This window comes from Hyperolius riggenbachi, chromosome 10 (assembly GCF_040937935.1).
Source record: "Hyperolius riggenbachi isolate aHypRig1 chromosome 10, aHypRig1.pri, whole genome shotgun sequence".
In the NCBI taxonomy this organism is placed as follows: Eukaryota; Metazoa; Chordata; class Amphibia; order Anura; family Hyperoliidae; genus Hyperolius; species Hyperolius riggenbachi.
This window is the reverse complement of record NC_090655.1, coordinates 209,527,631-209,553,353: the sequence shown is the minus strand read 5'-3', so window position 1 is coordinate 209,553,353 and position 25,723 is coordinate 209,527,631. Positions and strand designations below refer to the sequence as shown.

The 25,723-nt window shown below is 45.1% G+C and overlaps 1 protein-coding gene across 2 annotated transcripts in view; it reads right to left on the bottom strand.

Annotated features, from left to right (window-relative positions):
- Positions 1 to 2,788: 2,788 nt before the first annotated feature.
- LOC137534337 (oocyte zinc finger protein XlCOF7.1-like) overlaps positions 2,789 to 25,723 on the bottom strand; it is a 26,240-nt gene continuing 3,305 nt past the window's right edge. For both annotated transcript variants that reach the window (XM_068255787.1, XM_068255788.1), the window contains exons 4-10: positions 24,607 to 24,733; positions 24,432 to 24,502; positions 24,042 to 24,111; positions 21,621 to 21,716; positions 10,380 to 10,477; positions 7,614 to 7,725; positions 2,789 to 5,133 (exon numbers count right to left, since the gene is read on the bottom strand). In XM_068255787.1, the coding sequence (XP_068111888.1) occupies positions 4,043 to 5,133; positions 7,614 to 7,725; positions 10,380 to 10,477; positions 21,621 to 21,716; positions 24,042 to 24,111; positions 24,432 to 24,502; positions 24,607 to 24,733 (1,665 nt within the window). In that variant the 3' untranslated portion in view covers positions 2,789 to 4,042. The remainder of the gene's footprint in view (positions 5,134 to 7,613; positions 7,726 to 10,379; positions 10,478 to 21,620; positions 21,717 to 24,041; positions 24,112 to 24,431; positions 24,503 to 24,606; positions 24,734 to 25,723) is intronic.

The following is a 25,723-nucleotide window of genomic DNA, read 5'->3' as shown; positions in this document are numbered from 1 at the left end:
GCCGACAGTTGGAAAATGGCAGTTAAAACATGGCAGTTGGAAAATGACAGTTGGAAAATGGCAGTTTAAAAAATGGCAGTTGGAAAATGATTTTTGGAAAATGGTAGCTGGAAAATGGCAGCTTGAAAATTTCAGTTGGAAAATGACAGTTGAAAAATGACAGTTGGAAAATGGCAGTTGCAAAATGACAGCTGGAAAATTACAGTTGGAAAATGTCAGTTAAAAATGACAGGTTGTAAAAGACAGTTGGGAAAATGTCAGTTGGAAAATGTCAGTTGGCAAATGTCAGTTAAAAAAATGACAGTTGGAAAATGTCAGTTGAAAAATGTCAGTTGGGAAATGTCAGTTGGGAAACGGCAGTTGAAAAATTGCAGTTGGAAAATGACAGTTAGGAAATGGCAGATGGAAAATGGCAGTTAGAAAATGACAGTTGGAAAATAGCAGTTGGAAAATAGCAGTTGGAAAATGGCAGTTGGGAAGTAACAGTTGGAAAATGGCAGTTGAGAAGTGACAGTTGGAAAATGGCAGTTAAGAAATGACAGTTGGAAAATTGTAGATGAAAAATGACAGTTGGAAAATGACAGTTAAAAAATGACAATTGGAAAATGACAGTTGGAAAATGGCAGTTGAAAAATGACAGTTGCAAAATGGCAGTTGGAAAATGACAGTTGAAAAATGGCAGTTAGTAAATGGCAGTTAAATTTGGCAGTTAAGAATGACAAGTAGAAAAAGACAGTTTGGAAAACGGCAGTTGGGAAATGTCAGTTGAAAAATTGCAGTTGGAAAATGACAGTTAGAAAATGGCAGTTGGGAAATGACAGTTAGAAAATTGCAGTTGGAAAATGACAGTTGGGAAGTGACAGTTGGAAAATGACAGTTGGTAAATGACAGTTGGAAAATGACAGTTGGTAAATGGCAGTTGGAAATGGCAGTTGGGAAGTGACAGTTGGAAAATGGCAGTTGGAAAATGGCAGTTAAGAAATGACAGTTGGAAAATGACAGATGAAAAATGACAGTTGGAAAATGGCAGTTGGAAAATGACAGTTGGAAAATGGCAGTTAAAAAATGACAGTTGGAAAATGGCAGTAAACAAAAATGACAGTTGGAAAATGGCAGTTAAAAAATGACAGTTGGAAAAAGAAAGCTGGAAAATGGCGGTTGGAAATTAGCAGTTGAAAAATGACACAGGAGATAGGGGAGAGAGCCGAGGATGGGAGGAAGCTCCAGCAGAAGGGAGGTGCCAACAAGTAAGCCAGCGTTATAACAGGCTGCACTGTGCTTTCAGACAAGAGGGGAGGAGGACGAACGATTTCTGCTCTGTATGCTGTTCCGTGAGATCTAATGTGCTGCACTCCCAGCGTGATGCAATGCCAGCGTCCAGACCACACACTGAGCTGACTGTATTGGGACACGCACAGGTCCCTGAAGGCCACAGGCCCGGTTGCCCATGCGACCGTGGTCCCTACGCCACTGTGTAAAGGATCAGCAGCACAGCCAGGCAACTAGTATTGCTTAATAAAAGGAAATAAATATGGCAGCCTACATATCCCTCTTGCTTCAGTTGTCCTTTATAGCTGCAGAGCACTGAATTTTAAAAAATAGCCTGGTCACTAGGGAAGGGGGTGGGGGAGCCTGTGGTCCTCAAGTGGCCAAAAACCCTGCCACTAACAGAATGGCTGAAATCAATCAAACAAATCTGCTTGGCTGTTTGTGGGTCCACCCCCTTTAGTGAATTTGAACCCCAGTCACCCAATGACCGACTGTAGCAGGTTTAAGGCCTCTGCCATTAACAGTGTAAGAATGGCAGTAATTTAAATATTCCCCCTTAAAACCACCAGGTGAATTTTTCCTGAACTTTACTCCCAGTCATCCAGTGAGCAAGTGTGTCAAGTTTGACAACACTGCAATTAATAGTGTAAGAATATCTACAGTTTACATTTTGCCATGTAAAATGAATGACTAATTTCGATGGTTTATCCTCCGTCTGCTTTCCCCGAGTTTTTAACCTCGGTCACCAAGTGACCAGCTGTGCCAAGTTTGGTGACTCTGGCTTTATTACTATTGCAGCCTTTTATTTTTTTCCTATTGGCATGAATGGTTGAAATCAGATTGGCTTTTTTGGCTTGGTTTGGGGTTCCGTCCAGGTGTGCAGGGCGGGGTCCTAAGATACCCAGAACATAAGGGAGTAAGGGATCCGTATACCAAGTTTCATTGAAATCGGTAAAGACGTTTTCCAGTGACCGCGGCACATACACAAACACATCCAATTTGATATAGATACCAGTATAAACAATAGCAGTTGCCTGGCTGTCCTGCTAATCATCTGCCTCTAATACTTTTTAGGCATAGACCCTGAACAAGCATGCAAATCAGGTGCTCTGACTTAAGTCTGACTGGATTAGCTGTATGTTTGTTTCAGGTATGTGATTCAGATAATACAGAATGATCAACAGGACTGCCAGACAACTGGTATTGTATCTTGCCACATCTAGAAGTCATAGGTGTGGGTGCCCAAAGTTAGGTGAGCATCCAGTGTTGCTACACAAATATATTTAAGAAATGCCAGTTTAACAACAACAAAAAACAAGTTAAAATATGATTTTTAGACATCTTTCAGTAAACACAGAGAAAGCAGAGGGATGACCTCATTCATCACTTGCATTGATGCACCCTTTCCCCTCTCCCAGCCTGATCACTGACCTGAAGTGTTGGCTATGCAGTCCAAAAGGTATACTGTAAGTCACAGTATTAGCACTTGGAGACCAGATAAGAAACCAAATGATTGAGCTGACTGCAACTTTTTTTTATTGGATTGGACCAGCACATGTACAGTATAATTTACATTACATATATAAACACTGTCTGCTGAAAGATTTTTGTTTTTACCCACATAGGAAAACTAGATACCACAGTCAGCTCTGAAACAAATATTTTCTGACGTAGTTTACCGATGCTGCTTGGTCATGAATTCAGCCCTGGCAGCTTACTAAATTTAGGAGTGCAGAGAGATTAAATTATAGTCCATATGTAAACAAATCCCCAGGATTCAGCCGTTTAAGCTGAGTATTCACCAACCGAAGGGTCCAGCGATGTCCCCTTGACAACGAGTACGTGGTGATTTCTCTTCCTGCGTGGAGTCGTCGGGGATCTTAAAGATCTGACGTGCCCATGTCGCGAGATCGTGGAGACGACTACTCGTTGCTCAAAAAATGGCCGTAGGAAAATCGCGTGGTGCTGTGGAGTCACACTGTCTTACAGAACCATCTCACCCCCATGTCTGCTTCCTGCTTTGCAGTGAATTACATGAAGCTAATATTCAAGACATAAGGCTAAATATTCAAGTCCTTATTTTAGCAACAAATACACAAATATTGCTCTTCTGAGAGTGCATAACTGCATTAAATGGTGTTTTTTCCCTCCTCTAAGACTGATCTTGAAAAGCAATGTTCAGAATTTTTTAATATCTCTTCCTCTCATGCCACAGGAAGGAGGACATCAGTTTCCCTTATACTTGCCTCAATGTTGGAATGAGCAGATGGGGACACACCACCTCTCTCCAAGATGACTGTATTGTTCCTCCTAACACAAGTCATGATTCTGTGCCCTTCCTCCCCCAGACTGACACCTCATCTCCATATCCCAGCTCTACAAGAGGGGCTGTGTAGCAAGGCAACACTGCCCATTCCTACAGCTACCTGGTCTGTATTCCACAATGATGTGTCTCTACTGTGGTCACACTCTCTACATAGGAAACAACTGGTGTACAGTGGCTGCAGAAGCCATACTGTCTCTCTAAGCAAGCGAAGTGGAGAGGATGAAGACATTGTGGAAGATAGGTTGGGTGTGATGACATGGTGGCCCACCTCCAGAACACCCATGGACCAGGCCAGAAGCACCCACAATATCAATGTTGAGTTGCCATTGGTTATCTAGCCCTGGTAAATTACCTTAGTTCAAGGGGACTTTTTGAAAGGAGAAGGGGATAACCTTGTTCCTGGCCAACCTTGTGGTCTTCATATGATCTCATACTTGTGCCATGCACTTATGTGTGAGAATTCCGATGTTTGTCGAAACACTTTTTGTTAGAAAAACATCTCCCACATTTCAGGCATGTGTATGGCTTCTGACCCGCATGAACTCGTTCGTGTCTGGTGAGAGTAGACTTCTGGGTAAAGCATCTCCCACACTGAGAACATGAATAGGGTTTCTCTCCTGTATGCCTTTTCTGATGGGCGATAAGATGAACCCTCTGGGAGAAACATCGTCCACATTCTGCACAGGAGAATGGTTTCTCCCCAGTGTGAATTCTCTGATGTTTAGCAAGGTTCGATCGGTCAGTAAAACATTTCCCACAATCTGGACATGAATATGGTTTCTCTCCTGTATGTCTCTTCTCATGTAACAGAAAGTGTACTTTTTTAGAAAAACATTTCCCACACTCAGAACATACAAATGGTTTCCCTCCTGCATCGAGTTTGCCCGTCAAAGAAAAACACTTCCCACACTCTGAGCAAGAACAGGGATTTTCCTCCGTATGCCACATCTGATGTGAAATTAGTTGAAGTCTCTTCTCACTTGTGTGAACTCTCTGATGTTTAATGAGGTTCGAACTTCGAGAAAAGCATTTCCCACACTTGGAGCATGAGTAAGGTTTCTCCCCATTATGAGTCGTCTGGTGTATGATGAGTTGTGTTATAGTCGAGTAACATCTGCCACATTTAAAACATGAAAAAGGCTTATCTATGGAATGAGTTTTAAGGTGTTGGATAAACTGAACTTTACATGAGAAACATTTTCCACACTCAGGACATGAATGAGTTTTCATGCTTTTGTGACCTCCCTGGTTTGAGATGAATTCGGCTTCCTGAATATAATGTCCATTATATCTAGCAAGTGAGGATGTTTCACCCTGTCTCTGAGCTGTATGGTCAGTGATGAGAGGCGAGGGACAAGAGGATATATTCCCATGTGTAGAGGCATTAGTTGATTGATCTGTACTGTAAAGTGCTGGATGGATATTTTGGGTAAAGACGAATTCTTCTGAAGAATCGGATGTGATGTCATGATCTTCTATTTCACCCTCAGGAGAGGTAACTGGATGCTTCTCCAGGATACTCGTATTATATGCTCCAACTGGACGAGAGAAGATAAGAAACATAACAATGGTTAAAGTTAACCAAGCAGCATTTTTAGCCACCAGGCATCTCAATAGCAAATTAAAAATGCATGGTAACAATGTGTCTCATTACTAAAAAAACATCCATACTACCTCTTCTTTTTACATTTAAATGTTTGTTAGAGTGTTTGCTTTTATGGCCCTACTTTCTCAGCCTTCTGTCCACAGAAAGAGCAGGCAGATAAGGACTGCTGTAATTAGCAGTAGCAATAAGCAGACAAAAGCTTTCATTAGCAAGAGGGGGAGATAAGACACTGTATTTCAAACAGTTCAGAGAAGTCACAATTGCTTACATTCACCCCTTTGACTGGATGAATAAGGGGGAAGGGGAGGGGGAAAATGGCAGCTCCTACAGCTATTAGAAACCAGGACAAACTGCAGGAAAAAAGATGCTTCAATCCCTTTAAAGCCGCAGTCCAGGCACAAATGTTTTCCTAAACCTGTGTGCACACGCATCTGCTTATTTAAATCTATGAAAAGCTCCTTGATTAGTGCATTCCAAATAAAGATGGCAACATGCTAATAGATGGCCACCAGATTCGACCATCAGATAGAGGACTCTCTGATCAAATCTGATCTGAAAGGGATTGAAGCCTTCCACACTCTATACACAGCAGGAATCTATTAAAGGGACTCCGAGCTCGAATTAAAATAGAAAATGGTACTCACCTGGGGCTTTCTGCAGCCCAGTGTAGGTCGGGACGTCCCACGCCGGCGTCCTGGCTCTTCTCCCATCACCTCCTCAGAAATGGCTGGCCGGCGGCAGCCGGGTGACACTGGCCCCGAGTGTCAGGCTTCTCTTCCTCAAACGTCATGGCTGACGTTACCACGCCGGCCGCCTCGCATCATCACGGCGGCCGGCGTGACAGTACGGCGCATGCGCGGTTTAATTGAATTTGCTGGATAGCGACAGGAAAAATCATTAAAGGGAACCTTAAAATAGAGGGATATGGATACTTCCTTTTAAGCAATGCCAATTGCTTGTCAGTCCTATTGATCTCTTTGGCTGCAGTAGTGGCTGAATCACACACTTGAAACAAGCATGCAGGTAATCCAGTCTGACTTCAGTCAGAGCACCTGATCTGCATGCTTGTTGAGGGGCTGTGGCTAAAACTATTAGAGACACAGGATCAGCAGGAGAGTCAGGCAACTGGTATTATTTTAAAAGGAAAAATCCATCTCCTTCTCCGTTTAGGTTCCCTTTAAGTGTATGACCAACCTAAGTATATAAAAAATACCTGAGAAGTAGCCCAGACATTGGCCATCTGACTGCCTGCACTGTAGGTTGCAATCAGCCCATCTCAGACTGTGCCAGCCCCCTCACAGTTTGAACAGTAGAAGAAATGATGGAACTCAGGCACCAACAACAGCCACAAACAAATGTGCAAGGCCTAGTTTTATCTGCTTCATTAAATAACTAATGGACAGACCACATAACATTTATATTGTGCTTTTCTGCTGGCAGACTCAAAGCGCCAGAGCTGCAGCCACTAGGCTGTAGCAGTGTTGTCCAAGGTCTCCTTATTTAATAGGCACAGGCTCATTGAACAGCCCTACCCAGTACACTATCCAGCCACTAGTACATTATCCAGCCACTATACACTATCCAGCCAGATAAGTATCACTTATTGATATTCTCCAGGCTTAGCAAATAAATAACTTTTCTGCCCATTATTTCTACTAAATGCTGTAGGCTCCTGGTGCCCTGCTGGGCATGTACTGTCTTTCCTTTACTTCAAACAGGGAATGATGACTCATGAGTCTGAAAGAAGAAATGTGCTGGAGATGCCATAGAAGTCTGGGCACCTATGTTAAATTTTCGCTATTAGCCAGATAAAATAGCGGTGGTGGCCGCTCACTATAACAACTGTGACAACATATAGAAGACACAAGCCCACATTTCCTTTAATAGCTGACATTAAACATGGGTGCCTAAACATCCACGACGGAAGTAGGCATCGGTGTGGAGTAGGTTAGGATTACGCATCAGTGTTGGAGGGGAGAGGGTGGGGATTAGGGTTAAGCATCTGGAGGGGAGAGGGGGGTGAGGTCTGTTAGGATTAGGCATTGATAAGGGTGTGGTTAGGAATTGAAGAGGGGGGTTTGGTTAGTGTTTGGTATTGCTGTGTGTGTGGGGGTATGTGGTTGGGCATCAAAGGGGGTTTGGTTAGAGTTGGGCATCAGTGGTGGGGGGAGAGGGCTGGTTAAAGTTAGACATTAGAAGGTGGGTGGTTAGGGTTGATGATGTCTAAGTCCCTGTTTAGCACATCATTCTGCCACATTACTTTTACCAGGAAACAAAAGCTCCTGACCCCCTTACTTGGCACATACTGCTTCCCCATTACTGACAAAGAAGATGACAGAAGAGGAAACTGTTGTGGTGACTGCGCTGGAAGACTGTGATGACTTATTTTCATCTTGAGTGTTTATTCCTCACCTGCGTTGATGTCTGCAGCAATTTCCTCCTCCTTACACGGATCATCTCCCCTCACATACTCTTCATCCGATTCCTGCCTTGCTTCAACTTCAATATTTATTCCATTTACATCCTGGATAACGAAAATCAATATAAAGTTTAAATTTTAAGTTTCAAGCATTGTATTAAAGATTATTTGTTGTGTATAATACCAACTTGGAGCGGTACTCCGCAACTAGTGTGCTTCTTGTGGATCAAACATAACGAAATAACCATTGCAGATAGACAGGATGGGCTCCCTGAGGTTACATTACTTTTACATGGCTTATTTATGCTTTGGTGAGCAGCTTAAAGAGGAACTCTACTGAATATAATTCATATTTTTTTACAGTATTACTTTATAAATGATTTAGTCAGCATTTGCACATTATAAAATCTTTCCTCTTCCTGATTTACATTCTTAAATTTATCACAGGTGGAAACATCTTTAGTGCTAGCAGGTGCTTCACTGAGGAAAGTATGTTTGTTGTGTGTTGCAAAGCGAGCAGAAACAACACCTTGTCTCCCAGGATTGCACTGGGAGGAGGAGGTGTGCCTATTAAACAGCCTGGGCTAAATATCACTGGGAGGGTGGGATCACATACCAATATACAGAAAAATATAGGCCCAGGAAGTGTCTCTGATGCTGAAACCAGGATAACTATCTTTCTACTATATGTCACTACGATGCAGCCTCTAATCAAAGTACTACAAATATTGCAAACCCATATTGTTTGTGTAGCCATTACAATAGTTCCCATCATCTGGAACAGGGGGATGATCGGAAAGAGCAAATTCCGTTCCGCCGGAAATCGCAGATTCCGTCAGCTTTAAATTCCGTCGCTATGAAAATTCCACTGGATTTGTACGAAACGGATTCTGCCGGAAAAAATAAAATAATCGCAAAAGTAACCTTGTTTATCCTATATGGTAGCCCATATACCCTATTAACTGTTCCCTTAGTCCTTTTCTTCCTCCCTCCTCCCTTCCTCCCGGAGGGAGGAGGGTCTCGTCTTCCAGGGAATTGTAGTATTTCAAAAGCCAGCTTACATACCTTGGCTGGGAATTGAACCCAGGTCTGAGTGCGTGGTAGGTAGCTCACTTCACCACTATACCACCACCAACACTACATACTGAAGCCAGCCTAGCATGTACCATTATGATATATCCAAGAGAAAAATGAGCTTGCTTAAGGATTTGTAGCATGTCAAAAGCCAACTCACATTGGCCGGGAATAGAACCCAGGCCTACCGCTGGGTCACCTATCCTCCTAGACCTGGTGCATGTTATCACAAAATAACATGCCACGGGTCTTAGAGAAGATGCAGCTAGAGGTGGATGAAGACAGGGAGCCATGGGCTGTCAGAAGAGTGAGCCAGATGGGACTAATAAGACGCTAATCTGCCAAAGACTCTACGGGGGCCCCCGGCAACCATAGCAGAGTTGTTGGGGTGACCTGGGAGGGCCCGGAGAGCTGGCTTGAGGGCCTGGGGGATGGGAATTGGTATCAATCAAGGGTCCCCTAATGCTGCTTTAGGTAAGGGGGGCTCAGGTCTGTTGGGGGGGGGCAGGTTAATTCTGTCCCGGGCCCCACTGTAGGTAGAACTGCCCCTGTTTGCTATGGTAACATGTTTTACCATAGCAACACATGCGTTATCTTGATGTGTGTCCCGCTAATGGGTTAACGAGCAGTGCTCCTGGGGGTATTAGTACCGGTTAAATTGGCGCGGTTAAATTTGGTGAATCAGGGCCCAAATATCCAGCTCATCACCTAACTAGAATTATAGTTATGGTAGCTACGGTGTACTTAGCCTCACAGTGGAAACATTACAGATTCAGCCTCTCTGTGGTTCAAAGAATACACAACATAATGATGTATGAGAGAATTAGTAATGATGTATGAGAGCCATTACTCATGACTTTATCCCCCTGTTTAGGGATGGTCGCTGGATTCCGCAGAATTGTAAATTCCATGATTCCGGCCGGAATTTGGTGATTCGGAACGGAATTGCTATAGCTCTAAAACGGAATTCCGCTGAAAATTTTTAAATTCCGCTGAATTTTACGGAATTCAAATTTATTTCCCCACCTAGCTGATTTCTACCTGATAACCTGTCTCCTTCTCTCCTCCCTTCCTCCCTCCCTGAAGACAGGGAGCACGTGGAGCCATGGACTGACAGAGGGGCGGGGCGTGTCCACCAAGACAGGTGAGACGCTACTCTGCCAAAGACTCTACGGGGGACCTGGGGACTGTAGTTAAGTTGGTTATTGACTGGGGGGGGGGGGGGGATGGAGGTCTTCAGGTCTCCTCAAAAGAGTAAATTCAGGAATGGATGGTACTTGCAATATTGATCAGTGGGTAATCTGTGGTTCATTCTATAATGTTTCCATTATAAGTACAATTAGCCTCAGGTGTAGCACTGTAAAACATTAACCCAACTGCAGTTGGTATGTATGTGAATACGAGTTCCTCTATCATAGTAAAGCCATATTTACAGTTTGAATAACTGTCAGTCACAAAGAACATACTGGGGAACATACTAAGTATGACTGTTGTACAGACACACTGCTTGGCAGCCTCCTCCGTTTTATGCAGAGGGGTGGGGTGAGGATAAGTGAAAGCAGACTGTTAGGTAGTGATCCAACAAATGATGTCATTAGTATGGTCAGGGCACACCTTTACATACACAAACCCCTCCCCTAAATCCAGTATACTCAGTAGATTCTCTGAGACCCTACTCCATGTACCTGATGGTAGTGTGAAGATATCTGATCTCCCTTTGTTGGGTCCTGGCAGTAAAGAGGACTGGGACTCCCATCCAGTGGATTTCTGTTACAGGGCGCATCTGTACAATATACATACATACAGGCACATAAGTACAGAAATGTGATATTCAGGGCTGCATTGCAGGGGAGGACTGGGACCTTTTGGCCTGGAGGGAAAACACAAACTAGAGGCCCGGTTTCACGGCAGCCCCAGCCCAAATGACGTCACATGCGCCCCACATGCTATATACCGGCAGTCACATGGTCATGCCAATGCAGAAATACAGAAAGGATACTCGAGGGACAGCATGACAGGTAAAGTATAAATGCACAGGCATCGTGGGGTACAAAATAGATTTTGAGGGAAAACGCTGGGGTTTCCATTGCGTACATAGTTTGTTATTATCGCATTTAACAAATACATCGGCCCGAGATTTCCCAGCATCTCAGATTGATACATTCAACTACCTTCCACCCGAAATAAGTCAAATTGATGATTGGGCATGCTTGTGGCGGCACAGATTTTCATCCGATTGGATAATTATCGAAGCAGTTGGTGGATCGGCCAGCCCTAAATCATTAAAGGAGAGGCAGCCTGCGGGGAAATCTCCCCCCTTCCCCCCTGGCCAGTCCTCCCCTGCTGCATTGTGAACTGTTATATTCATATGGAACTCCAGAAGACATCCCCTCGTCAGTGGGAAACCAGTTATGGACACTCCAGCATACTAACACTGCAGACTGCGCTGACTGCTTAAAGAGAACCCGAGGTGGGTTTGAAGAATATTATCTGCATACAGAAGCTGGATCTGCCTATACAGCCCAGCTTCTGTTGCTATCCCAAACCCCCCTAAGGTCCCCCTGCACTCTGCAATCCCTCATAAATCACAGCCACGCTGCTGACAAACAGCTTGTCAGAGCTGGCTGTGTTTATCTCTATAGTGTCAGTCTGCTGCTCTCCCCGCCTCCTGCAGAACTCCAGTCCCCGCCTGCATCCCTTCCCTCCCTGCTGATTGGAGGGAAGGGATGGGGGCAGGGACCGGAGCTATGCAGGAGGCGGGGGAGCAGCTGAGACTGACACTACAGATGTAAACACAGCCTCACAGCACGGCTGTGATTTATGAGGGATTGCAGAGCGCAGGGGGACCTTAGTGGGGTTTGGGATAGCAACAGAGGCTGGGCTGTATAGGCAGATCCAGCCTCTGTATGCAGATAACATTCTTTAAACACACCTCGGGTTCTCTTTAAGGGTAGCGTTTTGCTGAATATGCAATTGTGCATTTTCAGTGCATTTTCATGAGTTTGCGGTTGGCATTTATACATTTCTTAGGCGTTTTGTATGCATTCATATGCGTTTTATGCTAATCACTAGGAAGTCAACAGGAAGTGGAAATACCTCATCAAACTTGGTTTTAAAAAAAAAAACCACACTAAAATGCAACACCTCTGCATCACCATTGACATTCATTATGTGCGTTTTGGAAACATATGAGGCAAGTCACATAGCAGAACGCAAACATCCATGCGGCCCATTGACTTGCATTATGTGCGTTTTCAACTGCGTTTTCCGCAACGCTGGCGTTTCTGCCTAGTGTGTTCCTACCCTCAAAGAAACCTGTAGTGAAAGCAATATGTGATTTTTATTAATTTATTGCCTCTTAAAAATGCAGACTGCCTGGATGTCATACTGATCGTTTGATTTTTATATTCTCTGAGTCATGCACCTGGAACAAGCATGCGCTCAGTGAAATGAGAAGACCTCATCTGCATTCTTATTCTGAGTTGGTGACTTTGAAAGCAGAAGATTTACACAATGTGTCGCCAATTAGCATTTTAAGGGTTCCATCCATATTCCACTCACTTAGGTTATACTTAAAAAAGACAAAAAAGGCTGTCCTGCACTACATACCTTTTCCTTTACACGCTTGATGCCAAGCAGAAGGACATGGAGGTCAATGAGGAGATCCTGAGTACTGCTCATGAATGTATACTTGCACTAGACTGCTAGAAGATCACACTGCACGTCTTACAGGCCCAATCCAGATAACCAGGATTTCCAAGTGGAAATCGGAAATACGGAAATGTTCGTCAGCAGTATCAAAAGGCTGTGCATGGCCAATATCCATTAATTCCTCAGCACTTGGCACAATTTCTGACTACCTGTAGCCACCACATGTGCAAGACTACAACAGACTCACAGGTGTCAATCAATTGATCAAAACCAATTGTTCAAGCCTACAAACTTGAAGGAAAGCACAACTGATCCGACTGTGCCCAGATGAATCGATAAATTGAGCGTTCGTTGCTAATCCATGCCCGATTCCATCACTCGGTATGGTCAATTGGATGGGTGATTGGACCATTAATGAGCACCTGTAGGTGCAACTCAACTGTGCTATATAGAAGGGAATCCAATTACAGTAGCGCAACGCTCATATACAGAATAGGGAGTAGAAGATTCAGGCACTCTTGTACACACAAAACCGATGCCACAAGAAAAAAACAGCTGTCAGAGGATCCAGCCTCCACAAATTATAAATAGCAATATCCAATAATTCCTCAGCACAATTTTCTGACTACCTGTAGCCACCATGTGTACAAGAATACAACAGACTCACAGAGGTCCACAAATACACTAACAGTGACCTGGCATCAGATGCTGGTTGTAAAAGGTTTCAAACATTTATTGTTAACACAAGTACAATTCCAGCGATAAAATGTACATTGTGGGTCGCATCAATACAATACAATACAATAACATTTGTAAAGCGCTTTTCTCCCATAGGACTCAAAGCGCATCAAACAGGTCCCTTATGCATAAAATCACTTCAATAACACACTACTTCAAAAGTGCTTTATGCAAAGTCGTGCAAACTTGCCCACTCTCCAGCCCGACCAAGGCTTCGCCATTTCAGCATCATCAGGGGTAATAATAGGATTCAAGCAGGGAAAGCGGGTTGGCACTATGGAAGAGCAGAGGAGCTTAAGTAGTGCATACAGGTACCCTGGGATTACAGCTGAGCGTGCTCTGGTAAACAGACAGGCAGATATGGCACATGAAGCAAAAGACAGAGGAAACCGGCACTGCAAGCAAGCTGTGTTTTAATCTTGATCCATGCAAACAAATGGTGTGTACATTGACAGCGGCAGGAAAATAATCTTGCATAATAATAAAGGCATGCAGTTGGATACAGGGTACCTGGTGGTGCGGTGGGTGCTGGGTGATCAAGCCTGACGGCCGTTTCGCGCACGTCTGCGCATCTACGGAGGCTGCAGGGCGGAGATGCAGATAGCCGGCATTTGTAGCCGGATACTGGGGGCGGAAGTGCGCCGCCTTTCTTACTCCGCCTCTATGCGGAACTTCTCACTAGGGCAGAGGGCAGACAGCTGAGGCGCATAGCGCGTCATCAGCGTCTGACGTCATGACGGCCCTGCACGCTGAAACTATTGTACAGCGTAGCGTGGTTTTGGCAAACATCTGGAACTGCCATGGGTACAGCAGTATCCTGCACCTATGCCAATCTTTTTTTGGCGTGGTGGGAGGAACTGTATATCCACTCCGCTTGCAACCCCTTCCGACGGCAACTCAGGATGTGGTCCAGGTATGTGGATGACATCCTTGTCTTTTGGTCCGGGACTTGTGAATCTTTTCCCGCATTCCTGGAGTACATCAATCATAATGACTGTAATATGGCCTTCACGGCCAATATCAGCCATGACAAAGTTGCCTTCCTGGACTTGGAACTAGAAATCCATGATAATAAACTGACTCCAAAGGGGTATAGGAAACCCATGGCGTCTAACTCCCTCCTCCATAGGACCAGTTTTCATCCCGAACATGTGACCAGGGCTTTACCCTATGGTCAGTTTCTTAGGCTTCGCCGGAACAACGCCAGTGACACCGAATTCCGCCGTCAAGCCGAGGAACTGGGATGTAGGTTAGCCGCCAGAGGCTATGAGGAACATTTAATCCAAGATGCCTTCAAGAGAGCCTGCTCTCAAAACAGGCAGACCCTCCTCAAAAGGAAACAAACCAGAAAGATTGGAGATAAGAGAACTCCCTTCTCCTTTGAATTCAGCACAATGTCCGATGCCATTAAAAAGTCAGTGACCAGACATTGGGACATATTAATGAAAGACGCCAGTTTGAGATCAGTGGTGGAAGGGGGTCCCCTTTTTTCATTCAGAAGATGTCCAACCATCGGGTCTCTTATCAGTAGGAGTGAATTCCACTCCCCAGATGGAGGCAACTGGTTGCGCAGGGGCCAACCCCAGGGCAACCACAGATGCGGTCGATGCAAGTCATGTAGACAAATGGCCACGGGTTCTAGATTTCAGGTCGGGCCTTTGGAACGTAATGTACAGGCTTTTACCACTTGCAAGACCAAATTTGTGGTGTATGCTCTGTGGTGCCCCTGCGGGAGATTTTATATCGGTGAGACCACCAGAACTTTGGGTGAGAGGTTTAGGGAACACTATAATTCCATAAGCTCAGGTAAAGGATCCCCCAGAGTAGTGGAGCACATGAGAAATGAACACCGAGGAGATCCAAATAAACTCACTTTTGCTGGCATACTCCAGGTCCCACCTCTCACCAGGGGTGGCAATCGCGAAAGGAAACTTAAACGTGAAGAGGTTCTGTTGATCTTGAGAACTAATGCGATGGGCCCCCTAGGTCTTAATGATTATACTGATCTCTCTTGCTTCCTGGATCCCTAGTCTTTCAATCCTGATGATCAATATATTATACTTTAGATTGTGGGGTCGGTCTCTCAAGTGTTCCCCCCAATGTGGTTTGTTCCGTTCTTGCATGTAGCTCTATATAGCAGGTTTCTGCCCAAACAGTCCCCCTTGATTAACTGTGCCTCTCTTGACGGGTCGGCCACCCTGCCGGTTGCCCCCGCTTCAGGGGGTTTCCCTGGCGGGGATTTCCCTGCAGAGTGGCCGTCCTCTGTTGATTTTATTATGCTACACTTCTTCCACTCCCCTATTTTATGGTATAACAACTGTATTGAGTTGGTACCTTAATTTTACTAGCATTTTGCATTTAACTGCCGGGAAGACACCCATTAGCAGCCAACACAGGTTTTTCTTCACCTTTTTGTCATTTTTTCTTCACATCCACTTACCCCCACCTTTTCCCTTCTTCCAAACCCCTTTCCTCCTCTTTTTTCTCACCTGCCACTTTTTTGCTTTGCTATCCTTTCACCACTATATTGCCTGATGTTTAGCTTTGGGCGTCTTCTCAAATTGTGCCACAAGATGGTGCTGTTCCAGCCCAACTTGTATCACAGGCCTGCAAGCGTAAAGCACGCTACGCTGTACAATAGTTTCAGCGTGCAGGGCCGTCATGACGTCAGACGCTGATGACGCGCTATGCGCCTCAGCTGTCTGCCCTCTGCCCTAGTGAGAAGTTCCGCATAGAGGCGGAGTAAGAAAGGCGGCGCACTTCCGCCCCCAGTATCCGGCTACAAATGCCGGCTATCTGCATCTCCGCCCTGCAGCCTCCGTAGATGCGCAGACGTGCGCGAAACGGCCGTCAGGCTTGATCACCCAGCACCCACCGCACCACCAGGTACCCTGTATCCAACTGCATGCCTTTATTATTATGCAAGATTATTTTCCTGCCGCTGTCAATGTACACACCATTTGTTTGCATGGATCAAGATTAAAACACAGCTTGCTTGCAGTGGCGGTTTCCTCTGTCTTTTGCTTCATGTGCCATATCTGCCTGTCTGTTTACCAGAGCACGCTCAGCTGTAATCCCAGGGTACCTGTATGCACTACTTAAGCTCCTCTGCTCTTCCATAGTGCCAACCCGCTTTCCCTGCTTGCATCCCATATATTGCTTAATAATGGGTTAGAGCACATGGACATGTCGACTACATCCAGTCACCACTATGATGTACCAATTGAGTCGGATGACGACAGTTCATCGAGTGAAGATGAGCAAGAAGGAGCTGCAGTAGCTAGTGGACGATGCGATGTTCAAAGTTTCTTTAAGAATACAGCTACATCGACAGCATCAAATAAAAGGGTGGGTGCACGGGTGGCAGAAATCAATCTCGAGAGGCTTAGTGAAAAAGAGGTTAAGCTGTTTTGGACAGTTACTGCTTTACAGCAATATAAAGATGACAAAATAGTGGCACGAGGCTTCAGACGCTATGTGGAACCATCTGAGTACCAAGACGACGAAGCTTTCGTCAAGAAATAGAAGAATGCCTATCTATTGCATGCGGCTAACCTGCAAGATATAGTCCTTGAAAGAACGAAAGAGGAACATATAAAAACCCTTAAAGAGATAGAGACTGTCAAAAGTCAGTATCAGAGCATGGTAGAGAAAAAACAATACTCCAAAACTCTGAAAAAGATCGACCATAAACTTACAGTTGTGCAAGATAGCATTAAGGAAAGGAAATTGAAAAAATTCCAGAGAGATAAAGAGGATCATCTTCTGAAAAGGTATTTTTCCTGGCAAAGAGGAGGACGAGCTAAACCTCAGAAGAAAGGGAAAGGTTACTGGACTACAGACACTGAATCCAGTGAAGATGAGGCAAAAGCGGATTTGAAAAATCCAGCCCCACGAGGACAGCCGAACAGCAGTGACCCCAAAACACCTGCACGCCCTTTAGGATTAGCACGCGGAGGGGGAGAGGAAAAAACAAAGCCAAAAAAGAACAACAAACGATTATCATGGGAGGACAAGAAGGACCGCAAGCGGAAGAGGAATTATTATTAAAAGGAGAAACACCACAACCATTGGAGATTCTTAATCTCTCTACTCAGAAACTACCAGAAGGGACAGAGTCCCTATTACAGAAAGGTCTCAACTTCTCGTTGGCGGCAGACTTTGACTTTGCAAAGTTTAAAATAGAAATGTACAAAAATGTTAGGCGTCTAAATATTAGATGGCATTTTGCCAAAAGAGAAAATGTTCTAAGTAGAACTGATACCACATGGGGAAATGCTAAAGTGAGCCCTCTGGGTTTTAGCCCCAACATACAGTGGGATGATCAAGATTTAGCTAACCTTGAGGTTATGAAGGAGCTAGATACTATGATGGATAATACTCAAATGCCACCGGAAGACATGACAACACTTAGTTGCGGTGAAGTCTCCTCCTTCAGACCCTGCAAGTCCATTTCCCCATTCCCTGTCCAACCAGGATCATGTCTGGACGTCTTCCAGAAAATGGTGGAGAGAGACCTGAAGGCAGAAATTTACCCTAAGGCCACTAGTAACCTAACTGAAAAAGAACAACATGCATTGAAGTGGTTACGTAGAAGACCTGACCTACAAATTAAACGAGCAGATAAGGGGGGAACCATTGTGGTCATGTCCACAGAGCAATATAGGGAAGAAGCCCTGAGGCAATTACAAGATAGAAATATCTACCAACCCCTGACCGAAGATCCCACCCTCCGGTACCAGAATGCCTTGAGGTCCCTCCTCAGGAAGGGAGTGGAATTGGGGGTGTTAACCTCCACTCTGGCCAATGGGCTGTTGCCAGCCGATCCAATCAAGCCTATTTGGTACCATATTCCAAAGGTTCACAAGTCCCGGACTAGCCCTCCGGGTCGGCCCATTGTCTCTGGCATTGGGTCGACAACGGAGCGGCTGTCCAGGTATCTGGACCACATCCTGAGACCTCTACTTGAGGGGATTCCCTCCCACCTCTCTGACACAGTTGATGTCCTTAAGGGCCTTGAGGACCTGGATTGGTGTGAAGGCGATCTCCTGGCGACGATTGACGTAGAGAGTTTATACAGCCGCATACCCCATGAGTTGGGGGTGCGAGCTGTAAGACTCTTTCTGGACAGGACAGATAAGAGCGAGACATATAAGACCTACATTTGTGAGTGTCTGATGTTCGTTCTTACACACAATGCATTTGTGTTTGACAGAAAATGGTTTTGGCAAACATCTGGAACTGCCATGGGTACAGCAGTATCCTGCACCTATGCCAATCTTTTTTTGGCGTGGTGGGAGGAACTGTATATCCACTCCGCTTGCAACCCCTTCCGACGGCAACTCAGGATGTGGTCCAGGTATGTGGATGACATCCTTGTCTTTTGGTCCGGGACTTGTGAATCTTTTCCCGCATTCCTGGAGTACATCAATCATAATGACTGTAATATGGCCTTCACGGCCAATATCAGCCATGACAAAGTTGCCTTCCTGGACTTGGAACTAGAAATCCATGATAATAAACTGACTCCAAAGGGGTATAGGAAACCCATGGCGTCTAACTCCCTCCTCCATAGGACCAGTTTTCATCCCGAACATGTGACCAGGGCTTTACCCTATGGTCAGTTTCTTAGGCTTCGCCGGAACAACGCCAGTGACACCGAATTCCGCCGTCAAGCCGAGGAACTGGGATGTAGGTTAGCCGCCAGAGGCTATGAGGAACATTTAATCCAAGATGCCTTCAAGAGAGCCTGCTCTCAAAACAGGCAGACCCTCCTCAAAAGGAAACAAACCAGAAAGATTGGAGATAAGAGAACTCCCTTCTCCTTTGAATTCAGCACAATGTCCGATGCCATTAAAAAGTCAGTGACCAGACATTGGGACATATTAATGAAAGACGCCAGTTTGAGATCAGTGGTGGAAGGGGGTCCCCTTTTTTCATTCAGAAGATGTCCAACCATCGGGTCTCTTATCAGTAGGAGTGAATTCCACTCCCCAGATGGAGGCAACTGGTTGCGCAGGGGCCAACCCCAGGGCAACCACAGATGCGGTCGATGCAAGTCATGTAGACAAATGGCCACGGGTTCTAGATTTCAGGTCGGGCCTTTGGAACGTAATGTACAGGCTTTTATCACTTGCAAGACCAAATTTGTGGTGTATGCTCTGTGGTGCCCCTGCGGGAGATTTTATATCGGTGAGACCACCAGAACTTTGGGTGAGAGGTTTAGGGAACACTATAATTCCATAAGCTCAGGTAAAGGATCCCCCAGAGTAGTGGAGCACATGAGAAATGAACACCGAGGAGATCCAAATAAACTCACTTTTGCTGGCATACTCCAGGTCCCACCTCTCACCAGGGGTGGCAATCGCGAAAGGAAACTTAAACGTGAAGAGGTTCTGTTGATCTTGAGAACTAATGCGATGGGCCCCCTAGGTCTTAATGATTATACTGATCTCTCTTGCTTCCTGGATCCCTAGTCTTTCAATCCTGATGATCAATATATTATACTTTAGATTGTGGGGTCGGTCTCTCAAGTGTTCCCCCGAATGTGGTTTGTTCCGTTCTTGCATGTAGCTCTATATAGCAGGTTTCTGCCCAAACAGTCCCCCTTGATTAACTGTGCCTCTCTTGACGGGTCGGCCACCCTGCCGGTTGCCCCCGCTTCAGGGGGTTTCCCTGGCGGGGATTTCCCTGCAGAGTGGCCGACCTCTGTTGATTTTATTATGCTACACTTCTTCCACTCCCCTATTTTATGGTATAACAACTGTATTGAGTTGGTACCTTAATTTTACTAGCATTTTGCATTTAACTGCCGGGAAGACACCCATTAGCAGCCAACACAGGTTTTTCTTCACCTTTTTGTCATTTTTTCTTCACATCCACTTACCCCCACCTTTTCCCTTCTTCCAAACCCCTTTCCTCCTCTTTTTTCTCACCTGCCACTTTTTTGCTTTGCTATCCTTTCACCACTATATTGCCTGATGTTTAGCTTTGGGCGTCTTCTCAAATTGTGCCACAAGATGGTGCTGTTCCAGCCCAACTTGTATCACAGGCCTGCAAGCGTAAAGCACGCTACGCTGTACAATAGTTTCAGCGTGCAGGGCCGTCATGACGTCAGACGCTGATGACGCGCTATGCGCCTCAGCTGTCTGCCCTCTGCCCTAGTGAGAAGTTCCGCATAGAGGCGGAGTAAGAAAGGCGGCGCACTTCCGCCCCCAGTATCCGGCTACAAATGCCGGCTATCTGCATCTCCGCCCTGCAGCCTCCGTAGATGCGCAGACGTGCGCGAAACGGCCGTCAGGCTTGATCACCCAGCACCCACCGCACCACCAGGTACCCTGTATCCAACTGCATGCCTTTATTATTATGCAAGATTATTTTCCTGCCGCTGTCAATGTACACACCATTTGTTTGCATGGATCAAGATTAAAACACAGCTTGCTTGCAGTGCCGGTTTCCTCTGTCTTTTGCTTCATGTAATAATAGGATTGCAGGAAGCACTTTGGAACTGTGTTAATTAAAAAGTGATTTTATGCATAAGGGTCCTGGTTGAAGGTATACACAATGTAAGTTTTATCGCTGGAATTGTGCTCGTTAACAATAAATGTTTGGAACCCTTTACATCCAGCACCTGATGCCATGTCATTGTTAGTGTATTTGTCAGGGCCGGATTTACCATAAGGCACTGTTGGCACCTGCCTACAGGCACCTGATGATGGAGAGGTGGCTCTCTCCTTCATTCCCTATTTAGAGCCCTGATCAGAGCGTAAATGAGACGTTATTCACCCAGCTCTCAGCATTCCACTGACGAGATCTCCCTTCAGTCAAGGGCACCTCTAGCTTCCTAATACTAATGTTCCTCTGGGTTCCTAATACTAAAGGACACCTGCAGCTACCTATGATGGGCATGGTAAGCAAGGGAGAAGTGACGGCTAGGACAGCCAGCACACTTGTGGTGCGGTTTCGGCAGGGGTTTGAAGGTTTATGGAGGGTGAAGCCTAGGGTGCCAGGACATCTGTGCCTATAGGCTTCTGTGATGTGAATCCAGGCCTGGTATTTGTGGACCCCTGTGAGTCTGTTGTATTCGTGTACATGTGGTGGTTACAGGGAGTCAGAAAATTGTGCTGAGGAATTATTGGATATTGCCATTTACCATTGGCGAAGACTGGATCCTCTGACAGCTGGTTTTGTCTTGTGGCATCATTTCAATGTGTACAAGAGTGCCTGTATCTTCTACTCCCTATACTGTATATTAGCATTGTGCCACTGTGATTGGATTCTCCTCTGTACAGTACATTAATGTTACAATCTCCGTACAAACAATCGGATCAGGCATCATTAGAGGTACAGATTGATGACGAATGAGCGATTTATCGATTCAACTGGGTAAAATTGGATCGATGGTGCTCTCTTTCATGTTCGTGGGCCCAAACAATCATTATCGATCACAACAATCAAATCAGCCAGTCGATTGTTTCGGCGATTGTACCGCTAATGGGCACCTTCAATATTTTTTGTATTTAGGATGAGTGGCTCACCTGTGCTGATCTCTGTAGGATTTTCTTCCTCTTTAATTCTTACAAGGCTTCTGTCCTCATTTGGATTTCTCTGATTTGCGCTGAGGTCTCTGGAGTCTGAATGGAAAGAAGGAGGAAGTCCTGCACTGAGATGTATCAGAAAACTGAGAGAAAGAGGCAGATCAAAACCATAGCTCAAAGCAGGGTAATTGCTTCAGAACATCAAACCCCACATTGACTCAAAGGGCAAATGATGGGGGGTGGAGAGGGTAAAGTAAAGAGTTAGTGAGTGAGACAGATGGAGAGAAAAGCTGAGAAAGAAATACTGAAGAAAGAGTGGGATAGAATGGAGATGTGCCAGAGGGCAAGAAAATGGAGGGAGAAGTGATAAAGATGGATGGATTAACCCAGCTCCAGCTCTAGTAGCAATGGTGCTCCCGGGCAAGATGAACCTGGGCGCCTCCCTCCCTGACCAAAAAGCAGCATTAGAGGCCTCTTTTTGCAGCCCAATTCCCCCCCTCTGGGCCCGCGTGCCTGCTGATGTATCCTTGATACCAACCCGCCAACTTAACTGTGCAACCCCTGCAATGTCTTTAGCAGAGCAGCATCTCACCTGTACCGGTGGGCTTGCCCCTCTGTCAGTCCATGGCTCCATGCTCTCTCCATCTTCATCCCCCACTGGCTGCATCTTCTCTGTGTTACGTAATAACAGGCGCCAGGTCACGGTGGAGAGGCGCCCCTGCAAGGATGAAGAAGGGAGTGCATGAAGCCATGACTAAGAGAGGAGCACGCCCAACGGTACAGGTGAGACGCTACTCTACTGAACACATTACAGGCGGGGTGACCTGGAGGGTTCCCGGCAGGTGGCCCCTGGTTTGGGCCCTGGGGCAATTGTGCAGGTTGCCCATATGGTAGCACTGGTTCTGGATTGACTTGGTTCCTGCTTCCACATCAGTGACTTTTTCCACTGGCTACATAGCCACTGCTCTCTTTAATAAGACATCTCTTGCTCCACCTCCCCTGACCTGCTGTCCAATTACATAGAATGCTTGTGACCTCAGTGACTGAAATGCAGGAAGGGGTGTCCAGCGATCAAGGGAATCAAGAACATTGGGGTTTTTTAGAAGAAGCAGAATGAGTGATGGTCACTGACCAGTTCTGGGAGCCCCAAGCAGGTGTACCCCTAATGGTAGCATCTTGTGCTGCTGGCAAGTAACCTCTGTCAAACATTTTCAAGAAGATGGGTCAGTGCTCTGAGGAACCAAAGGAAATCTCCCAACAGACACTGCCATCAGGCTAGTGCTTAAGGGAAGATGGAAAAATAGAATTAAGAAGAGAGATGATATTGAGGTTAAATTAATGAATGGGTGTAGTGACTGGACGAAAGAAAAGTGTGACTCTCTGTAGTAACCACTTCACCACTAAGAGCAATTTTCAGAGCAGAACCAGAGCAATTTTCACATTTCAGTGCTGCCTCCATTCATTTGGCAATGGCCTTCATTCACTTCTAAAGCAGCGCAACTTAAATTGAGCAGCGCAAGTTAAAAATCCTGTGCGCACACTACACACTGAGTAGTGTGCGCTGCTAACTTACGCCAGCTCCTTTCTAAGTACTGACTGCTGTTTTAATCCTACCATGAGCCCCGTCGTGTCCAGCGTCTTTGTAAGACAAGATCCCCGCACTTTGATTGGCCCAATAGGCAGCCTGTCATATTACAGGCAGCTTATTGGGCCAATTAAAGTGCAGGGATCACGTCCTACAAAGACGCTGGACCCGTCGGGGCTCAGGGTGAATCTAGGCCAATAACTTTATCACTATTTATCACGCCTAAATGACCTATATATTGTTTTGGGGGTTTTACAGGACAAACTAGGCTTTCTTTGGGCGGTACTTTTTGCTAAGAATTATTTTATATTGTATGCATTTAAAGGGAATAAAAAGAAAAAAAATTGAAAAAATCATTATTTCTCACTGTTCAGCCATTGAGGGAGGTAGAAAAGGGGGTTAACTGGCTTGTTATAGATATAGGAGATGTAGTTTTATTTATTTTTTTAATATTTTTTAATGTAATAGTACTTTTTACCACTAGATGTTCCCACACACTGCCTTCTGTCTGCTTAGAACATTGAATCGCGGCATTCTCAGTTAACAGGAAGTGACGGTTTGTTGTGTGATGGTTTGTTACTGCAAGTAAATGATCACTGCTACTGGTTGCAGCAGTGATTATTAATTCATCAGACACTTTGATTGGCTTTGGGAACATTTGTTCCCATTCACCAATCAATGCACTGCCGTGTGACATTGGGGGCACATGTGCACTCGCCGCTCTCTTAAATACACAGATACGCATATCTACACCTCTTGGACCTAAGTGAAGTTTTGTAGGAGTGTAGATATGCGTTCCAAGGTATGGCAAGTGGTTTTAAGTGTTTATCCCTTACCTGTGCTGACAGCTGGGGGAATTGTATTTTCCATGCACAGCTCCACACTTCTCATACACATCTCTTCATCCTGAAAAAAATATAAAACAAAATATATAATAAGCCTCGTCATATACCAGTATAATAAAGACTATGTAAAGAGTCTCTGGTCCTTATTCAATTCACTTTTCTCCTAAGTTTTCTCCTAGGTGATAGTTTCACACCTTATCAATAAAATGCCTCTTAGGCCAACAGCAAGCAAGAAAATACTCAGAAGAATTTGGACAGTACTTTTTCACCTACTTTTGCACTTTTCCAGTTGCAAAGGGCTGAAAATGTATTTTATATAGAAGATGAAAAATTATCTCCAAGGAGAAAATTTTGGAGAAAAAGGGCCATTGTTCCCTCTACCTGATCATCTTTAATGGTCTTGTGTTCCTGATTAGGACTCTGAGAATAAAGAGGACCAATACTGGATCCATCTGTAGGGAACATACAAAATTAGTGCATTACTTCTGTAGGATTTACAGTGGTGTAGCCTCCATACTCATCTTTCCTTTACAAGAAAATGAAAGTTTTCTCTCACCTGTACATGGGAGGGGGAGCTGGTTCTCCACCATAATGCCTTTGTACAGATCTATGTGTGCCACCAAACTGTTCTCTTCATCCTCCATAGACAAGTCAGCAGCAACATCCTCAGCACTTATAGGAACCTGACAGTTACAGGGATACAGTCATCTTATGACTATCTAGAGAACTATCTAGAGAACCCCAGACCTTTGTTGCTTTATGGAACAGCCAGCAAACAGTTAAAGGACAACTGAAGTGAGAAGAATATGGAGGCTGCCATATTTATTTCCTTTTAAACAAAACCAGTTGCCTGGCAGTCCTGGTGATCTATGTGGCTGCAGTAGTGTCTGAATAACACCAGAAACAAGCATGCAGTTAATCCAGTCAGACTTCAATCAGAAATACCCGATATGCATGCTTGTTCAGGGTCTATGGCTAAAGGCAGAGGGTCAGCAGGATAACCAGGCAACTGGTATAAATATGGCGGCCTCCATAGCCCTCTTGCTATAGCTATCCTTTAATATACTCTGTGGCTGGAAATCTCAACAAAATGGTTACCAATTAAGATAAAAAAAAAACACTATCATAATATTCCTCCTAAACATGGCCGTTTACAGCAAGCAATTTTGCCAAGGCTTCCAGCCACGATACACTGGCATCGCTGCTCACAGGAAGTGCATTGGGGTTTTCTTCCTTTCTTTTTCACATATTTTGCATATTCATTTAGTGATAATCATCGTTTCAACTTTAAAAGCAATGCTGTTCATTTTATGTAATAAAGCCCAGTGTGTAATTGTTTTAGACACAGCACACTGTACTATATTAGCAAACGATTGTGTGCCACACTATCCACCCAACATGTGCATTGGCCACAATGAGAATGATACAATCAGAGAAAAGAATGGTTAGACCAGAGCACCATCTGTTGGAAAGTGTCTCAGTAATAGATTTTCCTGCTTCCCCGCATTCCCCAGCATTCAGAGCAATCAAAAACACGAGCACTAAGGCACATATGGATTTAGATGTAATGGGGCCATAGGTAAGGTAGTAGATTTGGGGCACCCTTGTGGTCCTTTTTGGTAAGCTGTAGTGGAGAGAGGTCAGAGAAGGTGGTAGGTGGGCCCCTTGACACC